We start from the raw sequence: 13,110 nt of genomic DNA on the forward strand, positions 1-13,110 counted from the left end.
TTCCCTTCTTATGATCAAAGTCAATACAACAAAAGTAAACTTTTATTTGCTATTTTAGTACTACAAAGTGATGACTGTTAAACAAATTAGAATGATGTGACGTTTGTGGGTGCACCATCAAGACGGCAACTTTTGTTCACTGCTCCATTGATGTTCTGTAAGGGAAATGACGCGTATTAAAGTTCTGATTAACATGCATACATATCAGCTTGGATTTTTTAATATGTTTATTATTATTATTTATTTATTTATTTATTTTTGTCTTTCCTTTAATTTCTTAATTTTCTTTACATTTTCATTATTATTTCATTATTATTTTTTTTCTTTTTTCCTCCTTTCCTTTCTTGTTTCCTTCCTTGCTATATATTTATATTAAGATCCGTCATGCTTCAGTCTCAGATCAAATAACACATCTTGCTAGTCAGTTGCTCAATTAATTCCCTCTCGTCGATCTCGTTTTCTTAGTATTGTCATCATCTCAGCCTATGTACAATAGCTTATTTCTGAATGGTTTACAATTCTGTCATACCTACCATTTCACTGTTGTTAAAGGCTGCCGGTCCATCATATGCCCCCGCCATGCTATTCTCATTATTCCTTCGATAAAATAATATATATGTAATATTAATAACAAGAATGTAATATCTACCAAGTAACATAACAAAATATTAAGCTTTATTGATTATATGCAAATATGATATATTTTAAGGATAGCCGGCTAGCCTACAATCGCTGTCCTAAGTATGTTGCTCTACGATTTTACCTCGGAATGTATGCCAGGTTTGTAGATCTTTCAGTTTCCGTTCTTCTTTGTCCTCCTATAAAGCAGTAAAATTATCTTTGATCAATATAGGGGTTAAAATGCCGTCGTGTTTAGTGACAATGAAATTATGATCAGAAATAACACATTCACAAGTCGTTCAACTTACTTGCTAATTTAGCTTTGAAAAACAAAACACCAAGGATAATGAGAGCCACCACAAGCAGCGTTACACCAACTCCAATACCGGCAGAAGCTTTATTGGAGATTGAAGAATGTTGTTCACTCGTCTTTTTAATTTGCTCTGTGATTAAAAGGAAAGAAAAAATGAGTACTAAACAGAAAAACAACAACAACAACATCATTATCATCATCATCATCATCATTATTCATCATCATCATCGTCGTCGTCGTTGTCATCACCATCATTGTCATCTTCATCATCATTGTTTTTTAGGTCCTTTTTTTTCTTAGCATACTTTTTTATTTAGGATTGTCAATTATATTAATATCTTTTTAATAATCAATTAGTAGAACTCACGAAACTGAGAAGAACTTATCTGGATGCATTTATATATACCTGTATTATTTTGCAGCTGGTGACGTAATTTTGCAATTTGTTACTTACTCAAAACATTAAGCTTGATAACCGATGGAGTGGTATAAAAACTGCTCTTGACTTCACACTGGTAGAGTGCGTCATCTTCAGGCTTAACACTGAGGATTGTCAGAGAATTGTTTTTCATCAGGATACGACTTTTATCATGGTGCATAATCCTCGCATCAGAGTTGCTGACCAAGTTAGTCTTTGACGCTATCCCTTGCCAACTTTGGCTGCCAGCAGGTATCTCTCTGGTCCAGTATATGAGATGGAAGTCCTGCATGGCAGACTCTTCTTCGCTGGTGAGAAGAAATTCACATGGAAGAGAAACATCTGAACCGAGCTGGATATCAATGGATTGACTGGATTGTTGATTCCTAGTCCATCGGAAAGACTCTGGTATAAAACAAGAAAACAGGAGTCAGTATTATGCATATCAAACATATGAAAGTGTCTCTATTAGTTAGTTGGCGGCTTTGTAAGCGTAAAAAGAGTATCATCCACCTTTCAGAGCTTCAAATTGTCGAAGCATGTCAAAACTGGGTCAAAGCATGTCTCACCAGGTCGCCGTGGCGCTACATGACAGCAAACCATAAAAATACTTTATTTGCAAACGGCAAAGTAACCAACCAAGTTCACGAACATATAGATAACAAAAACTAAATAAAATTTATAATTCAGTTTGTCTAGAGCACAAATGCTTCTTGTGGGGGAAATCACTTCTGCAATCGGATTGCGCGACTCAACAGACTAAATTTGCCCGCGTTTGCACAATATAGATATGTGTAGGTTGTCGGTTTTGCAGCCGCTTGGGACTGTTTGGTTTTTGAGTCTCTTTATCTTTATTTGTAGGATTAAGAGTTAGCATTTCCTACATTTTTTCGGTTAAGGATTTTTTCATGGGATTCACGAGCAGTATTATTAACAATTATTTATTCGGTATAGCATGAAGAGAAAGCTTTTCATTTATGGATATGAAACAATCCCTACCACTACTCATGCATTAAGAAGCACTTTGTTTCCTCATAATAATGGTTTGTAACTCATAAATATTTCCCCGCTGGCTTTCGATATTGCCCAAAGCAACTTTGAAGAAGAAGAAAAAAATGTCAAATATTTCACTACTGCCTCCTCCGGATCTGAGACATTGATAGATCAAATGATCACGTCTGACCTAAGCAAACAGTTGTGTGAAAAGTTTCCCTTAATGGTATAATAAAAACAAGAAGATGCAATTCATCGACTAAGAAAGATAATGCGTTTTCGTGATGGCTAGCTAAAATGCTTACCTGAAATTCGGTTGTTCAAGCATAGAAACAAAAGAACGAAAAAACACCGTCCGATATCCATTATTAGGAAAGGTTCTTGGCATCTGGCAAGCAAAAAATTCTTTACATCTGTCTGTTGGTCAGACAGGACTCAAGCTCTTAATCGCAATTACGTCACTAGGGTTTTTTCTGAAAGTTGAGGTCATATTTGACCGGAAGTCGTACACTCTAATAAAGAAAACATCACCACAGCTATTTCTCATTGGTACCCATCTATCTGACCTTTTTTTTTTTTTGTATGACAACTAACAAAAAGGTTGTTAGCTCGACATTTGGAACTCCTTTCCAAAAGGTATTACACAGATAAACTCAGCCAAACTCTCTAAAAATTATCTGAAGATGATACCATACTTATTATATAATATTCCAATACAGCTTTTTCGAATATAGCCGATCCCGCAATCATTGTCCTACTTCCCTAGTTACTGTTGCTACGTCGAACAACATACTCATTAACGTATTGGAAGAACAAATCTTGATATCTCCAAGCGCATGCATCACTCAAATCATATAAGAATATTTTACCATTTAACTATTCACCTCATGTAGAATCAATGCTGAAAATTTTGAGTTAGGTGTCATAAGCACTTTAAATAATAATCCTAAAACTCGTACGAGAGACACTATCACCGTTACCAGTAGTTATAAAGTTATGGGGGGATTGTATCACAAGACAGTAAAGTTCGGTTGATTGTAAGGATGGACGCAGCTGGCGAATAAACATGTACACAAGACGGTTTGGATAAGCGCGTCAAAATAACAAGGTCCTGGAACTGGATTATAGATAGGCAAATTAAATCAATATTAGAAGTATCAACAGCCTGACAATCTGCATTTTGAATTTTGACTGCGTGCTGGATTCCAGATGGAAATGTGAATGTGTCAAATTGATATCAAATTACAGTCGTGCGTCTATTGTATTTTTATTATCGGTTGTTTTTTCTCTATACTATGTCGGCTTCTTATTCTACCTAGTAGCTTTTGATCTAGTTCTGTTATGAGTCAAAGGGAGAAAAATATTTCCGTTTGACTCGAATGACCTATTGGTTATGATTTGGCTAAATGATTGACTTATCAAAGTCTTAGATATATTACTAAAATATTAAATTTATGAAGTGGTAGACGCTGCAGAAGAGGAAGCAGTTGCTCAGCAGATTCATCTATTTTGAAAGCACGACTGAAATCAAAGTGAGAAAAATTACACAATAAGCATTTGTTTTTTATTAAAAAAAAAAAAACAATAAATGGGAGCAACTAATAAATCAATCAACCAACCAACAGACCAACCGACCAACGACCGACCGACCAACAACCAACCGACCAATAGACCAACCGACCGACGACGGACCGACCAACCAGCTGACCGAGTTATTACCAATAGACCAACCAATCGATAAAGTAGTTAAAAAGGCCTCATATTTTGCAAGTGGCTTGTTAATATATTTCTGTATCTAGACAGACAAAGCATACGTAAAACTCGCAATCCCAGGAATAAAATAAGATAATTGACGTACCTTTGCCAGATCTACGCTGTTTGTACACCGTTGCCATGACTACAGCTGCTATAAACACAGCCATAAATCCAATCATAATTCCTAAAACATTGAAGAGTGACAGACCAAACCAGGTATTTGCACTGTGATGTTGGCTTTCGTATTTTTCGACTGTTCAAAAAATGTAATAAATAAATAAAAGAAAAAAGGAAAAAAAGAAAACAAAAAAGAAAACAAAGATTCGACTATTTTTTTCTTTAATTTTATTTTAGTTTAAACAAGATAACGACATAAAGAAGCTTTCAAAACGTGCATGTATAGGTAGAGTCTATGGAAAGAGTAAGATCGAGAGAGGTTGAATTTTGTGATCATGAAGGGCAAGACTGCGAAGGCTTTTGTACCATTTCCAAAATCCGATCTAAAATCGTGTGCACTGCAAAGTTGTTATTAATATCCTTTTACACGTCAAACAGGCTGGACGCACCCGATAACATACCTCGTCGAAGCGTAACGTTTCCAAAGGCGTTTCCCGTAGTATTCCATGCATAGCATCGAATCACATCCACACCATCCAGTGTTTTCGCTATTTTGAATACTACAGTGCTAACTCTCTTTGTCATTGAGATTGCCCTACATAGGACTGTTGAATTTCGTGACCGTGGTGACCATACAATGACTGGTAACGGATACCCTGTCGCAGTGCATGATAACTGTATTTCGTTCCGGGAATCTTTTCTGTGTAAACTCGTCCTGGCAACTGCAACATTGGGTTTGTCTTTTCACAAAAGAAATAAATAAACTAGATTAGAGAAGTGGATCCATTCAAAGAAAAAGCCATTTGAAATGATATTGCTGATCTCCTATAGACTTGTCTTATTAATAATTAAGTTTTAGATTTTCTTCTATTATAAAGATAAGGGACCAGAAAATATTTTTGATGCAAAACATTTTCCAGACTCCAACCTAATAGCATTCAAGTTTTTTCCGGTACTCCCTTCAAAACCTCCCAATCCCCTCCATCCTCCTTTTTACCTTTCAAGGTCCCACATGTTCCATTGAAATAAAAAAAAAATTGAGGGCCCCTCATTTTCTCCTCCGATTTTTTCCCTTTTATATTTTCACCATTTCCCTTTTTTTCTAAATTGGGCTCGCTGTGATTTTTGCTTACATTTCACCATAACTCTTGCCACTGCCATGACATTTTCACCAACACCATTACCAGCTGAGCACTCATATACTCCTCCATTGATTCTGGTGGTATTCTTTAACTCCAAGACTTGCTCATTAGAGATCACTATGCTGCTGTTTCTCATCGTCCAGGTGATGTTTGGAAATGGGTCACCATTTGCAACGCATGTCAGTATCAAAGTGTCGCCTTCATTTAACGTCTGGTTTTTTGGGTAAAGTACGATGGATGCAGGGACTAAGGACAAAATATGTTGAGATTTGGTTTGCATTTATATTAATTATAGAAGGAGTTTTGTACTTATAATAAAATATTACAGAAGGTCTAGAAGCAAATGCATACACGAGAAAAAAATGATGTTACAAAGTGATGTATAGGAGAAGCAAAAAGGAGGTTTTTATTTTCTTCGAGATCCCTTTCTTTCCTTCTTTATTCTTTCTTTCTTTCTTTTTTTTTTTTTTTTTTTTTTTTTTTTTCTTTTTTCATTGTTCTTTCTTCCTTCCTCCCCTCCTTCCTTTATATTCCCTCCCTTCTTTCCTTCTTTTCTTCCTTGGCATTCTTTTGTAACTTTGCGTATTTATTTCTTGCTTCGAATTCCTGTCTTCGGTTTCAAGCACTTTGCTAATTGACTAACCTTTAACTCTAAGAAACATATTTGCCGTGTCTCCAAGTCCCAATGTATTTAATGCCTTACAGCGATAAACCCCTTCGTGCTCCTTCTCTACAGTTATCAGATGGTGGGCGCCATTGTTTGTTATTGCAATGAGATTATCACCATAAAAGAACTGATACAGGTCTGCTGATGGACTTGCTTCTGTTTGACAGTACATAGTCACTGAGTCTTTGATCTGTACAGTGTTTTGAGCAGGACTTGAGAACAACCTTGTGTTTGAAGGTTTATCTGGAAAAAAATATACAAATGAAAAGGGTACGACAAAAACAACGAAATAATAAACCGAAAAACCGCAAACAAGTAAATAAAAAAACAAATAAGGAAAACAAATAAAAAACAAACAAACAAACTAGAAGATCAAGAAATAACAAAAGAAAAATCAAAAACAAAAAACAAACAAACAAATTGACAAAAAATATTAACGAAAGATAGTAAACAGAAAGTAACGAACATAAATAGAAAACAAAACATAATAATAACACATTTTAATGTGTTGTTATTAAAAACATGTGTTGCGTGTTGTAATGTGTCGTGTATATAAAAACAACTAATTAGAGACATATGCAATATGCATTTTTCATTCTCAACCTTTAGAAGAACATGGATATTGATTTCCAGACCCATTTAACTATTTTTCGAATGCACGTTTATTTTAAATTTTATTTTAGTTCTCGGTGTAAGCCACTGACATTTTGTTGAGGAAAAGAGTGTTCTTTTTTTTTTCTTTTTTTCTTTACTTATCCCCGTCTTTCTGCTTCATTCCCCCTCCCCCTTCCCCTTTAAAAAAAAACATGTAACTACTTACATTGAACATCAAGCTTTGTAGAAACACTAACATTCCCAATGATATTGGATGCGATACAAACATACACTCCAGCATCAGCTCTGGAAGTATGGATAAGCTTCAATCTTTCTTCCGATGAATTTAGAGCCCTAAATATCCCATTTTCGAGTTTCATCCATGTAATTATAGGCTCTGGATTCCCAACAGCTTCGCAGTAAAACGATGTATTCAGAGTTTCCAGGATTGTTACATTGATGGGTGGAATGATTATTTCCGGTGTATCTGGAATAATGAAGCAAACATATAATGTCGTATATTTGGTTGTATAATCAAATGCTTTTCATTGGGAATAATCCGTTTAGGAAGCGCAATTGCAATGCCTTGACTTGAGATTGTGACCATTATATAGGATATCAGTTTACCAATCAAAATAAATCAGAACTTGAATTTAAACCAAAAAATAGGAAAAAGAAGAGAAGAGAAGAGAAGAGAGGCAAAACAAAAGAAGAATATGGAGTTTGTTCCCTCCATTCTCGCCGGTATATCTCACTTACAGTATATCTCCAAATGACTTGAGCTTAAAACCGATGTCCCGATGCCATTGTACGCCCTGCATATGTAGTTTCCTGTATCACTGCGTCGGGTACCGTTGATTACAAGAACATTGCTCGTACTCAAAATGCCCGAAACTCCTTCTTTTTGCCATATGATATTAGGGTAGGGGTTGCCAGTAGCATCACATTTTAAAGTAGCAACTGCGCCTTCTTTTAGTTTTATAGTCCTTGGATGGACGGTAACGGTTGGAGGATCTAGAGGTTTGAAACCAACATTAGGTATACTAAAGTGTTCTTTACATATCGCAAACAATGTATACGTCAGTTTGATTGCTATTTCATCAGGTAGGCCAAATGTTCACTGTGATCATGCATTGAACATTAACCTAGATTGCATCTTATTTTCAACTGAAAAAAGGATTGTCATCCATCTGGCATAAACCTAGGACAGCATATGGACCCTTCTCAAAACAATCTTGAATGCAAGGCTAAATGGAAATACTTTCCTGTTATTAGCCTCGCATCCAAGGTAACATTTTGAATGAGAAGGATCAAAAGCAAAGTTGAAGTCAAAGTGATGGGGATCTTTAAGACTACCTATAGTTGGTGCGCAGCCTATTGGCTTTTAACGACTTAATAAAAGTGATGATGATGATGATGATAAAGATGTTGATGTAAAATGCAGCACGAAAAATCTTATTTAAGAAAACTTACATTGCACGTCCAGCTGGGTGCTTACACCTTTTCCAACGCCATAGCTATTCGAGGGGATGCATGTGTATTTTCCAGAGTGACTTCTTTTGACTCGACAAATCTTGTGATAACCAGAACGGTTTTCTTTAATCAATTTCTGGTTGTGGTAAATACGATATGTTGGAGAAGGATTTGCAATGCTCGAACATTGCATTACGAACGTCTGGTTTTCTGCCACTTGCTCGTTCAGGGGACAAGTTTCGATGCTTGCATTAATGGGAGAGTAATCTGAAACCAAATTAAGAAGAAAGGTGAGATAGACCTGGGAAAGTGTCAAAGTGATGCAGTTGCAATCCCTCACTCGAACCAAATTAAAAGAGACCTCTGTCATAAACCTCTGTTAAGAGGAGTTGCACGCCGCTCTCTTTGCAAACCCCACCCCCCTCCCACACACACACACTCTTTATCTCTCCCCCTTTTTCTTCTTCTTCTCTCTCTCTCTCTCTCTCTCCCTAGCTTTATCTCTCTCTCTCTCTCTAAACAATAAGTTATGAAAACAGCAAACACGTCTTCCCATATGCTTACAAGCTATCCTGAGTTTTCAATATTATTGCGTTAGTTCGGTTCAACGGAAAGAAAACACTCGGCCGCTGCTCAGGTCGTTTCACCGTGTTCACTAACTTGAATGCCTTAATATTTAATAATACTTATTAATATTACTTCTTGATTACTTCACATTTACTAATATTTGTTAATACTACTTACTAGTTACTTCATATTTAATAATACTTACTTTGAACAAACACTGTTATTATGTCATCACTCGAATTCCCAATACCATTGTTGGCCTGGCATTGATACCTTCCTTCATCTGACTTGCTCCTGATCTTTAGGTCCAGAGTACTTTCCAAAGACAATACACGGGAGCGCTTTTCTATCTTATACCACCTTATTGATGGCTTGGGGTTTCCGGTCACATGGCACCTTACTTTAACGAGGTCACTCTGATTCGCGACGGTGCTTTTTAAACTCACAATTGCTTTAGGAGAATCTGTAATTTAGAAAAAACATAAGTGCGAGTTCTAATTTTATGGTCAATTTTCAATGTCAACCTATGCATACCTAAACTAAGCAAAAACTTCTGCTTGGTTTTGGCTATAAAACAAAGTTATATTCATCGACACATGGGGACTTAGCCGTGCACCGGGTCATAAATATAGCATTTGTCTTTTCTTGCGCCTCATGGCTGCAATGAGTACGACTCAATACAATGGGTAATGTCTCTTACTTATGAATCAACACAGAAAACAAACAATCAAAGTAAAGGCATAAAAGTATGTGTTATTTTCTCGCGCCTCATGGCTGCATCGAATATGGCTCAATGCAACAGGTAATGGCTTTTAGCTATAATTCAAGACAGCCAATAACAAACAACAATCAACTTAAAGACATAAAAGCATGTGCCATTGACAATTTACCATTGTCAGGAAATTGTCGACAATTATATCAATGATGCTTAATGACTTACACTTTACGTCAATGTAGGCTGATCCATTTGCAGCACCAATTCTGTTCCATGCTTTGCACACAAATACACCACTATTATTTCTTGTCATTAATATATTCAATGTCTTCCCTGAGTGGATGCGCTGATAGGAAGAGTCAATTCGATACCACTCAATGCTTGGAACAGGGATCCCAGTAGCATTACAGTACAAAGAAACCACGGTATCTTCAAGCACCGTTCTATTCCTTGGATAGTGGGTTATTTTTGGTTGATCTGAAAGTTGAGAATAATTCTTTAAGGAAAAGTATGTTGACAATGAAATGTGTAGATATTAATCAAGTGAGGCCATACACTGCATAATTTGTATATGTTGACAACGTTCCTTTAGAAACCCGTTTGTTCATGAATAAAAAGCAATAAACTAATTCAAACCTATTGCATCTTGTGTAAGCATGCCTTATTTAGTGTTTACGAAAGAAATAGCACTGACTTCATTGCTCCACGGTGATCGAGAGAAATGCTGCAACATGCAAATTGGACAATAGACTTCCATCATTCAAACATAATATTAGACTAGTTTTCTAGTAATCTTTCTACGGTCCCCATTAACCTTTATGTACTCTAACGATTCATTTGATTGACTAATTATAAAGTCTATTGCCAATTTTTTATGTCGCGACTCGTCGTGACTATTGTCTCAATCAGCGCGTAACAATGAAATCAATAGTAAACATTTATTTATTTTCATTTAAATTTCTTACCTAGCACAAACGCTTGCACACAATTGATATCACTTTTAGCAGAATAATGTACTTCGCAACAATATATAGTCTCGTCGCTCATTTCCACCTTGTTTATATTCAACGTTACTGCCCCAGTTACATTAATAATGTTTCTAAAACTTGCGTATATCTCTACACGGCCGTCAGCCATCTTGATCGCCATGGTTTGTCTAGCATAGCTGTGCTTTGCATCTTTGTATCTTGTAATAAGTAAGAATTTGAAGACCTCGCCATTAGGAATATTATACTTCCACTGTAGAGATGCATTGCGTCCGCGAATTAACTCTGTATTGATGTTAGGCTTCTGTATCCATTCAAGTAATCCATCTGAATATGATAACTTTAAATAAGCTACTTAAGTTCGAAGTTGGTGAATAGATTAAACGCAAAGTATGTAGTGGAGGATATTGAGTTGCCGCACATCACACATCTCTGAGTCATCATCCGTCAGTTTTATAGAGATAACATAAATTATTAAAGAATAAATGATGAATATAATTTTTGCGTCATGAATATATATACACTTGGTATGTCTTTTCTTATTATATGATACTAACAAATGTAAACAAGCGACAAAAATGCAAAAAAAGATGTGAATAGTTGCGCTTTTAATAAGGTTTTTTTTTTTTATTTATTTTTTTATTTTTTTATTTTTTTTTTATTGGTATCTTAACCTCAAATAACTTGATTTTACTAAATGATCGAAGAAACAGACCTTTGTAATAAGCATTTTCCACATAATCCCTATCAATAGTCAATTCAGCATTCAGCAGTTGCAAAACCAGTTCACTTAAAGATCATATACGCTGACAATTAATTTCATTTTTTATTATTTGGTTTTCCAAACTAAATTGTACTGGAATAAACTGATAGAGGTATATAGATATGTATAAAATTGCAATAACATACCTGACATTGTCAAATAAGACATCATTATATGAAATAGCATTTGATAGCATAGGCTTTCGTTGTTCTTCATAGTTGTTCGATGTTAACGAGAAGTTTTTCATTCATAAGTTTTAGATTTGCACTTTGCCTTTTGTTTTATAAACATAAAATAATTCAAAAGTCCAACAACAAAAAAGTTTTTCCCCCAAATATAAATGATTGAGTAACACTCTAAAAGCACTATATTGCATTGGAACTGTTATAAAGCGAAAATACAGAAATATAAAAATTCACTACGAAAAACATATACCACCCACGCTGGGCTAGTAGGAAATCGACCAATCCTTAGGAGTTTGCATTGACATTGTTTGCACGTTAACAAAATACTACATCGAAATCTGCTCAAGCTGTTTCAATATAAATTCTCAACGTCCATCACTCGAACCAATCTTGAATCATTTTTTTCAGTAAATCATATCGCTAGCTTAAGCAGTTGTTTCAACAACATAATTTTTACTTTCCCCTTCTCACCATCCCTTGGGAGCACAAGCATGGGAGGATCCAGTAGTTTGCTACGGGGGTGTTCCAAATGAAAAGTACATATAGATATATTATGCATCGCAAATTCAGCGATAAGAATTATTAGGGGGTTTCTGGTGCACCGCAGGGATTGTGATTGTTTATATTTTCTTGACAACAAATAAACTAAAAGATGCCGTATGCCGTAAAAGTACAAGTTTCTTGTCAACCATAAGATGATTGAGAAGATACTAAAGTATTCTGACAACAAAAACCAATCACAATGCGCCATTGAGATGTTTGTGTTTTAGCGCGCCTAATATGAATATGTCCTTAAAACAATAGGCATTCTACGCCATCGGCCCTTTTTGAAAAGTGTGAACGAGTGCTAATTGTCCTTTTGAAGCGTATGAACGAGTTCTTGCTTACCGTCCTTTCGAAGCGTGTGATTGAGTGCTAATCGTCCTTTTGAAGCGTATGAACGAGTTCTTGCTAACCGTCCTTTTGAAACGTCTGAACGAGTGATAATCGTCCTTTTGAAGCGTGTGAACGAGCATTACGAACTGTTAGCATTAAATTGGGGCTCATTGGTCTAAAAGTTGAAAGGAGTTTACGGCCTACTACCCTTTTGTAATTGTAGTAATTTTAAGGTGAAGTGAAATGTACTAAATGATGTTATCATACAGGTTGAAGGGAGAAATTATCGAATAACACGGGTCAAAATCGAATGGATCCAATTATCGTATAAAACGATTCAAAATCGAATGGATCCAAATATCGAATAAAATGGGTCAAAATCGAATGGATCCAAATATCGAATAACACGGGTCAAAATCGAATGGATCCAAATATCGAATAAAATGGGTCAAAATCGAATGGATCCAATTATCGAATAACACAGTTCAAAATCGAATGGTTGAGTATGTCGAACAACTCGAGTGAAAATCGAATGGATCCAATTATCGAATGAAATGGGTCAAAATCGAATAGATCCTATTATCGAATAAAACGGGTCAAAATCGAATGGATCCAATTGGATCTATTCGATTTTGACCCGTGTTATTCGATAATTGGATCCATTCGAATTTGACCCATTTTATTCGATAATTGGATTCATTTGATTTTGACCCATTTTATTCGATAACATGGGTCAAAATCGAATGGATCTAATTATCGAATAACACGGGTCAAAATCGAATGGATCCAAATATCGAGTAACACGGGTCAAAATCGAATGGATCCAAATATCGAGTAACACGGCTCAAAATCGAATGGATCCAAATATCGAGTAACACGGGTCACAATCGAATGGATCCAAATATCGAGTAACACGGTCTCATGC

At 35.7% G+C, this 13,110-nt stretch overlaps 2 protein-coding genes across 2 annotated transcripts; both read right to left on the reverse strand.

The window, feature by feature from the left end:
- Positions 1-24: 24 nt before the first annotated feature.
- Positions 25-2,808, reverse strand: LOC116302849 (uncharacterized). Its single transcript, XM_031712237.1, has 6 exons — positions 2,651-2,808; positions 1,389-1,757; positions 930-1,064; positions 764-818; positions 534-597; positions 25-155 (listed from the first exon to the last, which is right to left on the reverse strand). Exons 1-6 carry the CDS (start codon positions 2,709-2,711, stop codon positions 87-89), a joined length of 753 nt encoding a protein of 250 aa, XP_031568097.1. The 5' UTR covers positions 2,712-2,808; the 3' UTR covers positions 25-86.
- A 788-nt stretch (positions 2,809-3,596) lies between these two features.
- LOC116302841 (hemicentin-2) lies at positions 3,597-11,442 on the reverse strand. The gene is made up of 12 exons (XM_089030589.1): positions 11,271-11,442; positions 10,341-10,688; positions 9,601-9,852; positions 8,866-9,123; positions 8,094-8,360; positions 7,380-7,634; positions 6,847-7,107; positions 6,003-6,269; positions 5,351-5,605; positions 4,679-4,957; positions 4,204-4,353; positions 3,597-3,866 (listed from the first exon to the last, which is right to left on the reverse strand). Exons 1-12 carry the CDS (start codon positions 11,338-11,340, stop codon positions 3,850-3,852), a joined length of 2,679 nt encoding a protein of 892 aa, XP_088886715.1. The 5' UTR covers positions 11,341-11,442; the 3' UTR covers positions 3,597-3,849.
- Positions 11,443-13,110: the final 1,668 nt, after the last annotated feature.

The sequence above is a fragment of the Actinia tenebrosa genome, unplaced genomic scaffold (genome assembly GCF_029948245.1).
Source record: "Actinia tenebrosa isolate PJP-AT-01 unplaced genomic scaffold, QUT_ActTen_1.0 PGA_scaffold0__85_contigs__length_37466705, whole genome shotgun sequence".
In the NCBI taxonomy this organism is placed as follows: Eukaryota; Metazoa; Cnidaria; class Anthozoa; order Actiniaria; family Actiniidae; genus Actinia; species Actinia tenebrosa.